Source organism: Macaca nemestrina, chromosome 5, assembly GCF_043159975.1.
Source record: "Macaca nemestrina isolate mMacNem1 chromosome 5, mMacNem.hap1, whole genome shotgun sequence".
NCBI classification, from domain to species: Eukaryota; Metazoa; Chordata; class Mammalia; order Primates; family Cercopithecidae; genus Macaca; species Macaca nemestrina.
This window is the reverse complement of record NC_092129.1, coordinates 8,359,734-8,376,991: the sequence shown is the minus strand read 5'-3', so window position 1 is coordinate 8,376,991 and position 17,258 is coordinate 8,359,734. Positions and strand designations below refer to the sequence as shown.

Below are 17,258 nucleotides of genomic sequence, written 5' to 3'. Positions count from 1 at the left end.
AAGCCTTATAATTTCTTTATCTAGAAGACTATGTAACTAATATCTACCAGACTAAAAATAAATCATAATGGATGCCCATAAAGATGGGGGGGATGAAATGAGAAATTGATCCTAGACCTTCCCCATACTGATCATGTATTTATGGCACCGAAAGAAAAGTCCTTGAAATCAATCGGCCTTGATTTTTGTCATCCTGCCTGTATCTCTGTGAATGCTATTGTTTTAAGGATCTGTAATGAAGTAAAGATAGTGTAACAGTCTATATCATAAAAAATGATATATTTTTTATCATAGCAATTGACTATCCTAGGAAACATTACCCGGTTGGTTGCAGCAGCTACAGTATCTCCCTGTCACTGACTCACCTGGAACCTCTCTGCGGATGATACGGGGCTAAAGTTCTTCTGTAGGTAGCAAATGTTCTGCTACCTTCTGCTCTCGCTGTGATGACATGTGGTGCTCAGACCTCTCTTTCTGAACCTTCCCGCCATCATTCTTGCACTTCAGCAGATTCTTACTTCGATCTCTCTTTTTTGGGATCCCAGTATCACTTACTGCTTACATCATTTCACTAAGTTTTCTCACCTCTCAAAACCTCAGTTTTCTCCCCTGTGAAGGGGAATAATAATAGTATCTAGCTCATAGGGCTATTGTTAGTTTTAAATGACCTAATCTGTGTAAATGACATTATATTGTTGTTATTATTACTCCACCATGAGATAAGACAGCGAGAAATAGATTTAACACAGACAGCTGGACTTAACCCTCTGCTCCTTTTTTGAAACACTCTGTTCACTGAATCATGTTGGCCAATAAGAAAAAGATGAGCTTTTACTTTGCAAGCTTGAATTCAGCTTAATTCAATGATGACTGAATCCATCGTTATAATTATCCAGTAGAGGGATAAATGGATGAACTCACCTATTTTTCTTAGTATAACTTTCAGATCAAAACAGTCATTAATCAGAGAAGACCCTAGCTTGCTTTTTTGTAGTCTTGACCAAATCATTGTCAATTGGTATGTAAAAAAGAAATTAACCCATATAATTGGTCTTTAAAATCTATATAGATTTAATGAAATAGCAGAATGTAATAGCATTTGGTGTAGGGGGTCAACAAATAATGAGTTTTGCACAGTGCACTCTTTCTTAACTAGAATCAATTATATAAACATTTGGTCTTTTCAGGTTTTCTTAGAACTTGACACCTGATTTTGATGCTTATGAGGTTTCTGACTTACTTTGAAGAATTACATAGTTGCTTTGTGATCATCTTTTCAGTTGAAATACAGGCATCCTTTGAATAACTGTCATTTCTAAATGCTTATTCCAAAGTTATGTTGTGATATTATAAAAAGTAATGTTAGGTGAATAGAAACCACAGAGTATCCAAAGTTCAGTCTTTATTCAGAGGCAGTAACTGAGATTCAGAGAAGTTAAATAACCTGCCCATAGTTAAATAGCTAGTGAATTATTGAATATTGTAGCTACTAAGTTATTGAAAATTTTATCTCAGGCTGTTTGCCTTGAAGTCCAGTATTCTCTTCACTATATCAGTATGACCCCATTGTTATTGTTGTACATTTCATAGATAAATGAATCTACTTTGCAGTTGGATAACGACAACTGTTTAGAAATTGTCATTGTCTATCTAAGGGAAATTTAGATAGTGAATTGACTGTTAGGCCAAGATTCATGGTATCTCCAAGTGACCAACGACCCCATTCAGAAGATGAAAATGTTTCCTCGAGCTTTTGGAAATACGATGGCTTAGTAGCTCAGTTCTTTAGTGACCCAGCCTTCGGTGTCAAGAAGAGAGAAAGAGAACGAGACATCCAGCTGGGAATCGAGAGCTTACTTCAAAGCTTTTATCTTCAGAGGAAAGAAATCTTGTGAATTTCATTAATGTCAATAAGATCTGAGAAGATTTGAAGTGGGTGAGCCCTTGGGCATCTCCAGCATGCCAGATGCTGTGGTTATCGTGAGTTTTGGTTGAAAAACCATTGCAACTTCGATTCACACACCCATGAACCATGACTTTGGAAATATCCATCGTGAGGTCATACTTCAGGGAATGTGGGGAACCTTCAGTTTCCAAGAGAACATGAAGTCAGCCAAGGAAGCAGTGGCTAAGCATGGCCCAGACACAGAAACACCCAGGATTCCAAATGGGGCAACACACATTATGGTTAAGGGGGAGAAAAGTTGAGTCCCCTCAAAGTAACATAGCAAAGCTTTAAAAATAGAGTGAAAGAAGCATTTCTTTAGGATTCTAAAAGCAGATAACCTCACAGCTTCTCCCCAAAAGGCTCTTCTCTTACTCATTGTTAAAAAGAAAAAAAAAAGAATTTGATCCTAGGTTCCTAGGTTTTCCCCCTCCTGTCTCTTTTCTTTCTTACTCTTTCTCCTCCAGAAACGACCAGATTGGAATTCATAGCTATTTCCCTATAATTATCCAAACTTTACAGGAGAAAACTCCTATTCTAAAACAGCTAAAGCTATTTCTATATAGTAAATTCAGTCCACGCTAACCCAAACAAACACATTTCTGGCAAAACAAATCGTGACAATTTAATCTAGGTATTTAAACTGTAAATATCTTAAAAGATAAAATATACCTGTAGCCTTCCTTTTCCCCTTTCTTAATTCATATTAAAAAAACTCAAAAGCAACCATTTCTAAATTCACAAAGCGAAAATGTGGCTGGGCGTGGTGGCTCATGCCTGTAATCCCAGCACTTTGGGAGGCCAAGGCGGGTGGATCACTTGAGTCCAGGAGTTCGAGACCAGCGTGATCAACATGGCAAAACTCTGTCTCTACTAAAAATACAAAAATTAGCTGGGCATCGTGGTGCACACCTGTAATCCCAGCTACTCGGGAGGCTGAGGCAGGAGAATCGCTTGAACCTGGGAGGCAGAGGCTGCAGTGAGCCAAGGTTGCACCACTACACTGTAGCTTGGGCCACAGAGTGAGACTCCGTATCAAAAACAAACAAACAAACAAACAAAAACAAAAAAAAAAAAACAAAATACAAAGTGGGCGGGGGAAATGTATGCAGAATAATCCAACAGAGAATCTGTGAAGGCTTAGCGTCATCAAGAAACATGATAATAATATATGCAGTGGGTTCCACCTGCACATACCTGCCAAGGCCTGAGCCAGGCCCCCAGGGCTCGCTTTCTCGCTCACCACAGCGGAAGACATCACTACAACCCAATCAGAAAAAAGCCAGCTTTAGCTGTGCCTGATGACGTCAAAGGTTACAAGTCTTAACAGGTGAAAATCCTTTTACTTGGGCATTAAAGCTCTTGCAATTTTTTAGTTCAGCATTTGAGAATCAAAAATATGCCTTTTCTGGTCCAGAAAGAAACTATTTGATTTCTTCTGTCAGCATTTTTGTTGTTGTTGTTTAACTCCACTCAGTGTTGTTTCAACGAGATTACCTGGCCCCATTGGGGAACACAGGGCAAGGCGATTTCTGCAGTCGGCTTGATTCCGACGAAAGCTGGGTACGGAAAGAGCTTTGATCTGGCCTGGGTTCACTCAAGTGCAAAGTGGCTACGCTGGGCAACAAATGCTCCACATGCCAACGGCCAGGGAACAGCCCTAGAGCAACGGCGGTGCGGTTGAACCGCGACGCCTCTGCAGCCATTTATTCCAGAGCCTTGGTTTTTATGGCTGTCACTCAGTCTTGGGTGCGTGGAGAAAGTCAGTCTGCCTGAGTCAATGTCTCTTGCTGCCTGCGGCTAAGGTGAATGTTGTTCTATCACGATAATCCTCATGTATTTGTCTGAGATAGTTGCTAATTTCTACAGCCATTTCTACAGTCTAGCTATTGTGTACCTAGGAGGTAACACAAACCATTTTTGTTACTGAGCATGGCGAATTGCATCATAAAATTCAAGCTTCCGAAAGCAGATATTCAGTGTGAGGAAAGACTGGTAATGATAGTTTTATCATCATCTCAGTCACCTCTTAACCATTTCCTGATTCACGTGGGTGGTTTTTAATGGAGTTTCCCAAGTTAGTGTTTCCTGGGAGAATGTTTGGTTCGTTGCCTTCGAACAGCCTCCAGCTCTTCAGGCATCTCAGGCAGGACAGCGTGTTGGGGCCGGGACTCTCTTCCCGTGGACCTGACAACTCTGCCTTCCCCGGTGTGGTCTGGCTGTTCACTTTGAGAGTGCGATGCTGCTGCTTCAGCCAGGACGTTCTCAAAATTAACAGAAGGGCTTCCTTCCTGAAATCGTGCCTATTTAGGATCTTCTTAGTCATTACGAAAAAGTATAGATAGAGTTCATAAATGACTTCATCTGTTCGGTATCAAATGAACAACCCTTCAGGCATGTGGAGTGAGCAATCTAAAGGAAGCGTTTATTTGTTTTATTTTTCCAGTGCCTTCAATAAGGCTTTCATTTCCAAATAACTCCTTTGTGTGTTACTGTTCATACAATGGCTATATATTTACCATTTAAGAGTATTGCCCCAAAACATAAGAGTAAGAAAAATCCAAATTTGAATTAAACTCTCCCTGAGCCTCGCAGTGGCCATCACACAAAGTCTCCTGCTTTTCGTGTCTCTAGGATCCCCGAGTGTCTTGACTACAAGGAACCGTTCAGAGTTCTCAAGACGCAGGGCTCACTGGCAAGCAAAGCGCCACGGGGGACGCACAGCGGGTGGAGGCTCTGGAAGGAGTGGGGTGCCTGGGTCCAGACGTACTTCCATGGGGGAGAAAGTGACCACTGCATCCTATAGGAAGCGTGGCTAATTAGGCTTCCTCAGCTGGATGGCAAGCTCCCCGGAAGGCAAGGGTCTTTTTTGTCTGGCATTGCACTATAGCGCGGAGTAGATGCTTAGTCTACAGGGAGGACAGCCTGTGAAATAGCTGCAGCTGCTGCCACGACCCACGGCGTTCTGCAGGACGGAGGAGCAACGCGAGTAACGTGGGAGTAACGTGGGAAGACCTCGCTCTGGCCACCAAAGCTGTCCTTCCTTTCTGGCTTTGCTTCCCTCACCTTCGATCTTTTCCTTTCTCCTGTAATAGTCATCACTAAAGAAAGTAGAAGAAAGAATGAAGTTTGCACACAGTCTAGAATTGAACTGGAGAATACATCATCAAAATCCTATGTCATCCAAGCCTTTTGCTGGTCCGTGTCCACAGAGTGGCGGATATCTTTGTGAAATGTAAATGTGTCAGGTGCAGCTCCCCATTGCGGTGGCCCTCGGTAACAAGGGGTACGACTGTCCCTTCACAGCCCCAAGCTGAGCTCACGAAGCAGGGAGGATGCCATTGCTGGACAAGAGACCAGAGACTGGGATAGACACGTGCGTCCTAGTTCTGAAGAAAATGGCATCCAGAAAGAGAAAGCATCCAGTGGGCACAGTTTAAGGAGGTTCAGATAGAAAAATGAGTGTGCATATTATTCATGCTTAAAGAGACTGCTTACGTCATCAAAAATACCAATATTCAGAGGAATAAATGCACTTAAAATAATTTTTAACCAAGAACAACTTTCAGGCAGTAGGTCGCATGCCTCCTGCGTGGAGGGATCTTCAAGAACGGAAACTAAATCCCTTGTTCTCCTCCGCCTGCTTGTCATCCTTCCAGAAGCACCAAGTCTGGTTTAAACCATTGCTTTCGACCTATTTGTTTGATTATAAATAAAACATATCTTTTCCATCATCAGTGCATATTTTCTAGCTGCCAGACATAAATACACTCCTTGCTTCCTAAATTGAAATGTCATTTTCCTCATCAGAATTGGCAATTGTAAATAACCGTTTGGGTTTGTTTTTTTTTTAAATGTCCTATTCTCACAAATGTATTTTAGAACAGTGTCGCATGTATTTAAAATGGTGAGTTTGCACTTAATCACCTCAATTTCAGGCTCTCAAAAAACTGTCAATATAGCAGGTTTGAAATGGAGACCTCATGACTCACCTGCTTCTCAACACAATTAGACCCCAAGGGTCATTGTTTCAGCATGAAAAGTAAGGGAAGTGTTCCTTTTTTGGCCTTTTCTCTACCCCAATGATACACATTCTGCAACCACAAAATATTCCAACTCCAACTCACTTTTTGAATAAGCAACTCCTATTGTGGTTTGTTCTTTTATCATTTGAGGTTATACAATGTGGAAAAACAAAAAAGCTACATAGTTTACTTACTCCTACAGTCAAATATTTTTTAAAAAGTAAGAACATGAGCTAAAGTTCTGCTTGTCATTGCTGCCTTCTGGGGCAGTGGAAAAGCAGGTGCCTTAAGCTTTCCGTTGTGTGCAGATCTTCCAGGCCCTTTCCCTCTATCAGGAAAATATGTCTGTCTCCTGGTCTATTGAGCTCTTGACCTTCTGACTAATATACCAACAAAAGTCACCGTTTATGAGTGACTAATGTATGTATCTTTCTCCATAAGGAACTTGATCACGGCTGCCACAACTCAGCATCATCACCAACTATCTTTTCCGTGTGCCCTCCAGGGATTTGTGCAATGGGCTGTCTGCCCTACACAAACAGGCCATGCCATCATCTCCCTAGGTCCACCTCTTTCATGCCTAGGAGGAGTTTATCAGCTATAATTTGGAGAGAAGGGGCACACAAAGATGAGCCCGACTCTGAGGGGACATTCGTCCCTGCTTTGGTTGGAATCTGGGAAGCTGAAGTTGTTTCTGTAAAGCACGTTCCCTGCTGCTGACCTCCCCTGTCATGCAGGGTTCTCCCGCCAGCACCTCTGTTCAAATCCCCTGTTGCTTTTCGTCCTGCCCGCCTTCTTCCTTAACATCTTTTCTTTACACCTGTGACAAATGTCAACAACGCCTCCTCCCAACACAAGCTTCCTCCTCCTCTCTCAATCCAACTCAAAGCCCTTCGTGGAAGGCTCCCTGCAGCGGAGCCACAGGGCTTCATCTATCCCTTGCAGCCATTCCCACCTGCACCTTCTCCCACCTCAGAACACCATGTCAATCTTAAGAAATACAAACAGAAAAGCCGGTGGACGTCAAAGGTGTATCTGTTTACATGTTTGTTTTTACAAAGTTTATCATTGTTGTTTTTCTAAAAAGCAATAGGGCAAGAACCCTTTTGTTTAAAAATCTTATCTTTTGTTTATCTGATATATTCTTTTTGTTTTGTTTGTTTGTTTTTGAGACAGGGTCTCACTCTTCGCCCAGGCTGGAGTGCAGTGGCGCGATCATGGCTCGCTGCCACCTCGACCACCTGGGCTCAAGTGATCCTCCCACCTCAGCCTCTCAAGTAGCTGAGACTACAGGCGCATGCCACCACACCTAGCTAATTTTTTCATTTCTTTTATAGAGATGGGGTCTTGCTGTGTTGCTGTGTTGCTCAGGCTGGTCTCAAACTCCTGGTCTTAAGCAATCCTCCCACCTCAGCTTCCCACAGTGCTGGGATTACAGGCATGAGTCACTGTATCCGGCATCATCTCTCCCTCTCTCTCTCTCTGTTCCTCTCTGTCATTCATACATGTATGTGTGTATATATATAATATTTTGTTCTATATATTTGAATATTTGGGATGATCGAACTTTAAATAAATTGAAATCCAGCTTTACCTGTGACAGAACAAAGACATGTACTATGAGGAAGGAAAAACCCACCTAATTGCAATGGCTTTGTGAACCATTTTAAGGTCATTTATTATGAATAAATGACATGCACTACAGTCGTGTGACTCCCAATCTGTTTTTTTCTTCTGAAAATCAGTGTTATATCTGCCTGCCTTCACCCTCACCAAAAGAAATGAATAAGGATAGCAATTTATTGTATGTATATCACAGAAGACAGTGATATTTCCCTAATAAGTTTCTGGAAACATCAAGCAAAAGAACTGCTTCCCTATGCTGTGTAGGATTGTAATTGTTATATTTATTCTGGTCTGAACCATTACTAAGTCTTTTTTAAATGTCTCAGATGACTAAGGAAGAATAAAAGGTTGGAAACACCATTTTTCCCTCTATTATTTTCACATTCAAACAAAATAAACATTGTGGGTCTACAATTGAAATATGAATCAAATGAATTCTTTCTCTAGTGAAATGCACATTTTCAAGTTGCACTGAAGGTCCCTGGCCCCGTGGCACCCTCTAGGCCTGAGCTGTCACCCTCATCCTACTGGGTCCTCCCAGCCTACCTGTGCACTTTCCTTCCACCACAGATAAGGCAGGACACATTCATGACTTGCTTGCTGGGAGAATAAATGCCGCTGAAGCCCTTGGTTACCTGACAGTGGAATACAACAGAAAGCATGGAATGACTATCATTAGAGAAAACAACTGTGGGATGTCTACACACAGAATGGAAGCTCAGGGGCCCCATTTTTGTCAGACTCCCTCACCCTTGGTAACTCCTGCAGCTTGGATACAATCGCATATCTCTTTTCTAAGGGATTCGAGATTGAGTTTGTGGTATAGAGGAGAGGCTGTTAGCCATAGGTTCCTGGCCTTTGAAGGCCATCCTAGAAATTGCCTCTCTCCTAGCACCTGAGAGGCAACTGAAGCGATCACTTCCAGACCCTACATCTGACACACCTCCCTAGACTTGGGGACTCCAAAACTAGCAGTGACACAAACTCCCTGCAAAGCCCTGACTGACGAATAGCTGCATCCCAGCACTGAGTGATCGTTCGGGAGCAGCCAGGGCGCGAGAAGCAGCTTCCTCCTGTCCCACCTGCACCTGGAATGAGCAAAATGATTTCAGGGAACTGAACACTTGGGTTACTGGGATTCAGGAGAAAGAGTTCGCCATGTGTTCAAAAGCAGCAGAGACGTGGGGTGGGGGCTAAGCCTCATTCCAAAGCAGATCCATTTTAAATCACAAGGAACAAACAGCCTGATCTCACAATAGACTGTTCCTTCTAAGGACACCGTGCTGTGATTTCAGAAGACTCAGGGCCCGAGAGAATACTCTGTATATAACAGATCAAGAAACAGAGTCCCTGACTTGTCCTCTTTCTTGTAACTGCGATTCACTCGCTGTTGTTTACTCCATTATTCCTTCATTTTAGATTATTTTTCATTGGCTCCAATTTGGGAGTTGGTATTTTTGTATAGTTGCCACTGCTTTTAAAACTCTTCAAGATCGTGTAAAAATCTTGCATGTTTGTGTCTCCTCATAAGCATTCAAAGAAAATGCCTAGACTGTGTAGGACTTTTCGGGAAATTGCGGAGAAATAACTGCCCTCTTTGTGTGTTTGCATGCACCAGTGAACTCCGGAGATGGCATTGACTACAGCCAGCAGAAGAGGGAGAACATTGGTGACTTGATCCAGGAGACGCTGGAGGCCTTCGAGCGCTACGGAGGAGAAAATGCCTTTATCAACATTAAGTACGTGGTCCCCACCTACGAGTCTTGCTTGCTAAACTAACAGTGGCAGCAGCTGGGACTTGAAGCCTCCCGTTGGTGTTGGGATCATCCGTCTCTGCTGCTTTTAGCATCTCATTCCTTGTGACTTCCACAGCTTTCTTTTCTACAGCTGCTAAAATAGTGGCTTATGGGCCATTGGACTGTTAGCCCTATTGAGAGCAAGGCTTTCCAATACATAAATAGTGCCTGTTTCTTAGATTACAATAGTGTACTGTGCTTATTTGTTCTATGAGAAGAATTGCTTCTTTATACAGCTCCGACAGAAGCAGGAGTCCGAGTGAAACCTTCAGTTGTATAGACAATAAACTATAATTTTCATACGCAATTCAGCAATTGCTGTTCTGTGTGTGCCTGCCCTGGGGGTGATGTCAGAGGTTGTAAGGGAAGAGTTTATGCTGACTGCTTAATAGGTGTTTGTCATGGAAGAGAAGCATCGGTTCAGCAGTGCCTCTCTAGCAGCTGTGCGGAATAATGTGCTTTGACATTCAATAAAACTGTTGAATCTATATTCCAATTACAGCAGGAAATTTTTGCAGCCCATTATAACCTCAGCTACAGTTGTAATTAATGCCTTTAGCCTACTAGGGATCTGGGCTTCAGGGGCTTTTCAGTTTATATTTGGGTGCAGGTAGGGGAAGACTGGGGAGAGGACGGGGTCAGGGTGACGTGTGAAATGTAACTTGGCAAATATGTTTTAAAAAAAAAAGAAAAGGCTAGCTTGAATCCTCGTCTCTCCGTGTGGCACACTGCATCTCAGGACCTGGTGTGTTATTGACAAAGTGTGATCTGGAAGTTTGTTTAGGGCTTTTAATTATTTTTGAAAATGACTTATATGTATCTTAATGATTACTCTTTCAAACAGATCAGAATTCTTCCTTGGCAACTCTTCTTCCTTGCTTCCTCCCACTAGTTGGATGACTTTTCATAGCACCATGCAGTGGGTCTGATGGCCGTATTGGGGATTTTATTGAGACCAAAAAGGCAAAAAGCAAACAAACAAAAAGACAAAAGACATGCACTTTTTCATTCAATTGAAAAAGAAATTAAAAAATGACCAAAGAGAAGAGCAACTGTAAGAGAGTCAGCCCTGCATCGTGGCTCTTCAGACATGTCAGATGGGAGCTTCAGGCATTTGAAACTTAGCCCAGAAAACTTCATAAAGATGGAACACTGACTTTGCACACTCGAGAGATGCTGTAACTGCTTAGAAATACATAGCCGAAAGTATCTTATTCCTGTAGCAAAGTGAAACCTCTGCATAAAAGTGAAGAAATGAGGCCAGGTATGGTGGCTCATGCCTATAATCCCAGCATGTTGGGAGGCCAAGGCGGGTGGATCAGGAATTCGAGTCCAGCCTGACCAATATGATGAAACCCCGTCTCTACTGAAAATACAAAAATTAGCCAGGCGTGGCAGCATGCGCCTGTAATCCCAGCTACTTGAGAGGCTGAGACAGGAGAAATGCTTGAACCCGGGAGGCGGAGGTTGCAGTGAGCCGAGATCATGCTGTTGCTCTTCAGCCTGGGCAACAAGAGCGAAACTCCATCTCAAAAAAAAAAAAAAAAAAAAAAGTGAAGAAGCGAAATGTGTTTCTTCATGCACTATGCATCAGCCTCCAAACTGTTTTCACTATCTAAGGCACAAGTTTCTAAAGGCAAACACCAGTTTTGAAAGTGAGCTCATCGTCCATTTCCCCTAATTACTGTCTCAGCATGTGAAATCTAGCAGCTTAGGAGCTACCATCCTGTTTCTGTAAGCATTGTCTACGGTGAAGGAAGAGGCATGATTGGATAAGACAAATTGACTTTGTTTTTTGTCTTTTGTTTTTTGAGATGGAGTTTCACTCTTGTTGCCCAGGCTGGAGTACAATGGCGTGATCTCAGCTCACCACAACTTCTACCTCCTAGGTTCAAGTGATTCTTCTACCTCAGCTCCCTGAGTAGCTGGGATTACAGGTGTGCACCACAGTGCCTGGCTAATTTTGTATTTTTAGTAAAGACGGGGTTTCCCCATGTTGGTCAGGCTGGTCTTGAACTCCCAACCTCAGGTGATCCACCCACCTCGGCCTCCCAAAGTGCTGGTATTACAGACATGAGTCACTGCGCCCTGCCAACAAATTGACTTTGATGCACAATATTTGGTAAAGGCACAGCTAGAAGTAGACATCCACAGATTAAAGCAGGTTATTCTGCAAACTATGACATTCAATTGCGTCCATCAGCTGGCATCAGTGAAACAATCAAAAGGAACACCAAAGTCTGTAAGGTTATTAGTTAGAAGGATCACGGCTTGTTGGCGCCTTTGAAAGCTGGTACTGGAATGGCTCTGACCCGGCTCTGCTGGGACATGCAGAGGCAGCTCTGGCCACTCACTCTTCATTATACTCATGAAAACTGCCTGGTATAGGAGCAAGAAGACCTGGCAACTTAGCCAAGAGCCCTAACTTTGGAATTAAAACATCAGGCTTTGGCCGGGCACGGTGGCTCACGTGCCTGTAATCCCAGCACTTTGGGAGGCCAAGGTGGGCAGATCACCTAAGATCAGGAGTTCGGACCAACATGGTGAAACCCCCGTCTCTACTAAAAATACGGAAATTAGCCAGGCCTGGTGGCAGGTGCCTGTACTCCCAGCTACTCGGGAGGCTGAGGCAGGAGAATCGCTTGAACCCGGGAGGTGGAGGTTGCAGTGAGCTGAGACTGTGCCACTGCACTCCAGCCTGGGTGAGAGAGCAAGACCCCGTCTCAAAAAAATAAAATAAGGCCGGGCGCGGTGGCTCAAGCCTGTAATCCCAGCACTTTGGGAGGCCGAGACGGGCGGATCACAAGGTCAGGAGATCGAGACCATCCTGGCTAACACGGTGAAACCCTGTCTCTACTAAAAAATACAAAAAACTAGCCGGGCGTGGTGGCGGGCGCCTGTAATCCCAGCTACTCGGGAGGCTGAGGCAGGAGAATGGCCTAAACCCAGGAGGAGGAGCTTGCAGTGAGCTGAGATCCGGCCACTGCACTCCAGCCTGGGCGACAGAGCGAGACTCCGTCTCAAAAAAATAATAATAATAAAATAAAAAAATAAAATAAAATCAGGCTTCATTGACTAGTTCTGTCATTTATTTGCTCTGCTGCCCTGAGCAAGATATTTAACCTCTCTGAAACTCACACGGCGTCAGCTGTGAAGTGGGGATGCCCCATGCGTGCTGCAGGGTTATAAGCTGTAGGGGTAACCTATGAAAAGTGCTACCAGAGTTTGTGGTACCTGTCGAACTTTTATTTCAAAGAAAAACAAGTACAAAAGATGACTAGTGTCTACCCGGGCAGAGCGATACGTATTTGAAAACTCCTCAGACAATACGATGCTTCTTACGTGGCAGTGGTGAGTTTCTCGTGAAAAGAAGATAATTTTGCAAAAACCCAAAATAACTCTATAGATAGGATCATGTTCTCTGGAAATTAAAAGGCAAAATAAAACCCCCAAACCCACAATTTTGTGGTTTTAATAGAATTAGAAAAGGCTACTTTTTCCAATGGTCAGCCCACCCAAGTCTGCCTTCTAAAATAATACCCAGGTCTCCAGCCAAATAATTTCTGATTAACTCCATGGAGAAGGAGGAAATGTCACCAGGTTTCCAGCCTCTGAGCAAGACAACAGCTTCTTCCACCTGCTACATTTATACACTGAAACTGCCTTTCAAAGACAGCTAAAGGAACGGAATGATGAAGAGCGGGAAATACTGGGGACTGGGTATTAGGCAAAGGTTTTTGTTTGTCCTCTTAGGACTGTTACATTTACTCGAAGACACCATTCAGGTGTTAAAGTCAGTTAAGGGGGAGGCAAGGAATGAGACCTTGGATGCCAGGGTAGAGGAGCTGGGTGGGAAGGCTGGGCCTGTCACTTGGGAGCTGGACAGCCTGGAGCGGGTCACTTAGCTTTCCTCGCCTGCAGGACAGCCTCTCTCCCCAGGTCACTGCGAGGACACGACGATAGATACTGCAGCACAGTGGTTCTAGTGCAGGAGTGGGAACCCAGCAGAACTGCTTTTGAAGTATCTTTCCACCACTGAGTAGCTGTCCTGTGACCTTGGGCAAATTACGTAAATGCTCTAAAACTCAACTCCCTCATCCAAAAATGGGCTGTATGATGTCGACCTTGCAGGTTGGTTACAAGCGTTGCACATATGCATGCTTGTCCAGGGCTCCCCGAGGTCCATGGCTGGGTACCCGCGAGGATAGAGGGATGTTCCTGGGGAAGCAGCCACCAAGTGCCTGGAGAAAACAGGTGATCCATCATCATGTGGTCCCCTAGGAGAACGGGGCTCTAATGTCTGCTGAGCCCCCATGGGCCGGGGTGGGTGGTCTCTTGTCCCTAATAGGCCCAAGTGAGACAGATGCCAGGATTTGTAACCCACACGCCCTCCTGGAAGTCATCTCCATGGGCACACTCCTGACTATGAGAGTATCCTCCCTGGCCCGTCGGGTGGGAAGAATGGCACGTGATTTTTATGGCCTGACTCTATATGAGAAATGTCAGTCAAAAATGGACATTTTTGGAGTTCAGACCAGGCGTGGTGGCTCACACCTATAATCCCAGCACTTTGGGAGGCTGAGGCAGGTAGATCACCCAAGGTCAGGAGTTTGAGACCGGCCTGGCCAACATGGTGAAACCCCCATCTCTACTAAAAACACAAAAAGTAAGCCAGGCATGGTGGCGACAGCCTGTAATCCCAGCTACTCAGGAGGCTGAGGTGGGAGAATTATTTAAACCTGGAGGCAGAGGTTGCAGTGAGCTGAGATTGCACCATTGCACTCCAGCCTGGGCAACAAGAGCGAAACTCCATCTCAAACATATATGTGTATATATATATGGAGAGAGAGAGAGAGTTAAAAAACTCTGTGAAATGGTTACATCCTTAGAAAATATTATTTTCAAAGCCGAAGATATCTTAAACAACAACAACAAAAAAACCCCTTAAGTTCTTCTGGGGTTGACCTCCATGAGATCTCTAGCAAAGTTTCAGTATAGGTCATGGGACATCTCAGACTGCTAATTTAGAGAAGCTAAGACTAAAGAGTTTTAAGTCTTTTTCAACATGCACTGCCTCTTTTACTTCTTTTGGTTGTTTTGAGATGTTCATCACAAGCCTTTTGCAAGCAAAAGCTGGGAGGCTCAAAGACGGATCTTCTTTTAAAGAAGTAATATATCTGGGGAAATGCCTCATGGATATTTTTCTAAATATAAATTTCGATTCTCCGATAGGATTTTAAATGGAGTCAAAAGCCTCAAATGCTTTCTAAACAATTCCCTCTATGAAAGCTTCCTTCGTTAGAAATGTACCCATTGATCAAAGTTTGTCCAAAATGTGACGTTTCCAAGATACAAGGAGGCTTTGCTTTCAGCAAAGTGAAACTGACTTTGACCAAGTTCCTATTCACACCACGTCGATTCATGTCCACCAAACATCCAGGGGCCAGAGGGACCTTGGCGGTCACACAGCTTGTGGGTCAGCAGTGCCTAAGTCACACAGAGGTAACCAGGGCAGTACCCATTCTCCAGGATCTGCCACCTCCACACAGGTGTCCACTGGAGGCTTGCTAGGCAGCTCCTAAAACTCCATATTCTTTTTCAGACCAAGAAAGAAGAGTTTCCCAAGCACAATCAACCCCATTTCTGTTAAAATCACCTGTTGGAAGGGACTTAAACTTTCTATTACCTTTTGTACACTAGATTCAGTATTTCTTTGCTCTCCAAGGGAGACTGAGGAAGCCTCCTGTGTGCTTGGAGGGAAAGGCCACTTTAAAATGGGCACTCTATTATGATTATTTGTAATCATGACGTTGTAATACAAAAGGAACTATCAACCTCTTCTCTGTCCTGCAATGGGAAGACAATGATACAAGTATACTTGGCTTAATCAAGAGCACTTTGCAACAGGAAGATACGTATTGGTGTTGAATCAGATTCTAAAAATATCTCCCATCATCTTTGTTTCTTTTGCAGTCTTAAATGTTTGAATGCATGCAAGCTGCATGGGAATCCAAAACAGAAGTCAAGCTTTGTTTTGGAGAAACCCTAACTAGCAAACCCTAGTTTGCTCTCCAGTTCAAGTGCTGGTGATGATATTAAAGAAGCATGTAGTCGCTATAGAAGAAAGTTTCCGAGATTCCTTCCATGGTTGCCTCAATAAGGAATGATTCTATTCCTTTTGCTCACACAATCTTACCCAATTTTAGATCTCACTACTGACATAGCTCGGTTCTTCTTACAAGTAACTTGGCAATTACCCAATTCCCCTATCAGTAGTTAATGACATGGACAGAGATGTGGTGGGAAGTGCCCTTTGCACATTGATTGATTTGCATTTCTCTGTTACAGAGGTTGACTTCTGCTTTCCCCAGTGGGAATATTTGTAAGGTACTTGGATTCTTTATTCGTTTTTACTTTGCCAAGTTTCTGTAAGTTTAAATCTGGGTGAAAGGATTTGTTCTCTTCCTGTGCTTGATAAGTGTAGAAATGTATTACTTTAGTTTCTTTTTTATTTAGAAATTATTGGGAAATATTCCCCAGCCTTGCCTTAAGAATCTGTTGGAAACTCTGCACCCTCTACCCAGATAAGTGCACGTTACACACAGTATTTTGAAGATAATTTCAGGGCCTTTACAGATGTTGCAATTCCCATGTAAGAAATGGCAGTGCTTCCATTAAGAGAAGGAGAAGAGAGAATGTACCGTCCACCTGCTTAGTGACAACAACCCACGGAGCCTGAGGGCCACTGCAGTAAGGACAGGCCGCGTTGTATGGGAGGTGTGTGCATGCTGAGACTGGATTGCTCCTTCTCAGTCGCCTTTGCTGTGTCCCTCTCCTCTTCCTCACCTCTAAACACTGCAAGCCTCCCAACTCGAACCTCCGCCTCACCTCTGTTTCCACCAGGTGACCCGACCGGTCCGGCGGATCCACATGCCGTCTGTGCACGGCTGATTCTCACATTGGCTCTCTGGCCCCAACTTCCCCAGGTGCCTGCTGGGCATCTCCCCCAGGATGCCGAAGAGATCGATCCAAACCGAATGCACGGACCCACCTGCCTCCCGCCACTCTCCCGCCCCTGCACCCTCCCCACGCGGAGGGTTCCAGCTCAGTCAGCAGGCACCCACGTCACCACGGGGGCCAAAATGCCAGGATTCATCCTCTTCTTTCACGTCTCCACCCAATCCAGTACAAATCTTGCGTGCGAAACCTTCAAGATCTGTATCTGACCAAGTCCCAGCCCCTCCTCCTCGCTCTAGTCCAGGTCCCCAGCTCCCCTAGCTGACCCCCAACCTTGCAGGGGGTGGCGGGATCCTCTACCTTGAAATCAGTGACCCTTTAAACGCCAGTCAGGTTCCCATGTTCTCAACCCTCCAACGGCTTCTGCCTCCCAGCTGAGGCACATTCCAGACCTCTGCCGTGGGTGACATGCGGCCTGAAGGATGTGGCCCTGGTTCCTCCTGAGCCGTTTCTGCCTGGCAGCGTTGGGCCCCTCTCTGGGCAGAGGCTGTGCCGGCCTCGTCCCTGCTCCACCCGCAGGCGCAGCATATCCTCCCTACAGAGTGGTGTCTGGACGCCCCCACGGTGTTTACTGAGCCTCCTCCCTCCGCTGGCCTCACTGTGGTCTCTGCTATACCTCAGAAGGGCCTTCCTTGACCCCATACCTCTTAGTCTCTGTCCCCTATTGCTTTACTTGCTTCAAAACATGGACAAGTGTCTGACCGCAGTACCTATATGCTTGATTTTTCACTTATTTCTTTATCCTGTGTCTCTACCCTAGGGTGTGAGCTCTGTGAGAGCAGGGAGCTCCTTTCACTATGACATCTCTCTCCAGGAAGCACGCCCTGGGCCTAGTCAGCCTTCAAAAGA

General features: G+C 44.4%; 1 protein-coding gene across 1 annotated transcript in view; it reads left to right on the top strand.

Moving 5' to 3' along the window:
• LOC105487513 (parkin coregulated) overlaps positions 1 to 9,880 on the top strand; it is a 578,623-nt gene extending 568,743 nt beyond the window's left edge. Inside the window, exon 5 of the mRNA XM_011750975.3 lies at positions 9,215 to 9,880. Within this exon, the coding sequence (XP_011749277.1) occupies positions 9,215 to 9,375 (161 nt within the window). The 3' untranslated portion in view covers positions 9,376 to 9,880. The remainder of the gene's footprint in view (positions 1 to 9,214) is intronic.
• Positions 9,881 to 17,258: the final 7,378 nt, after the last annotated feature.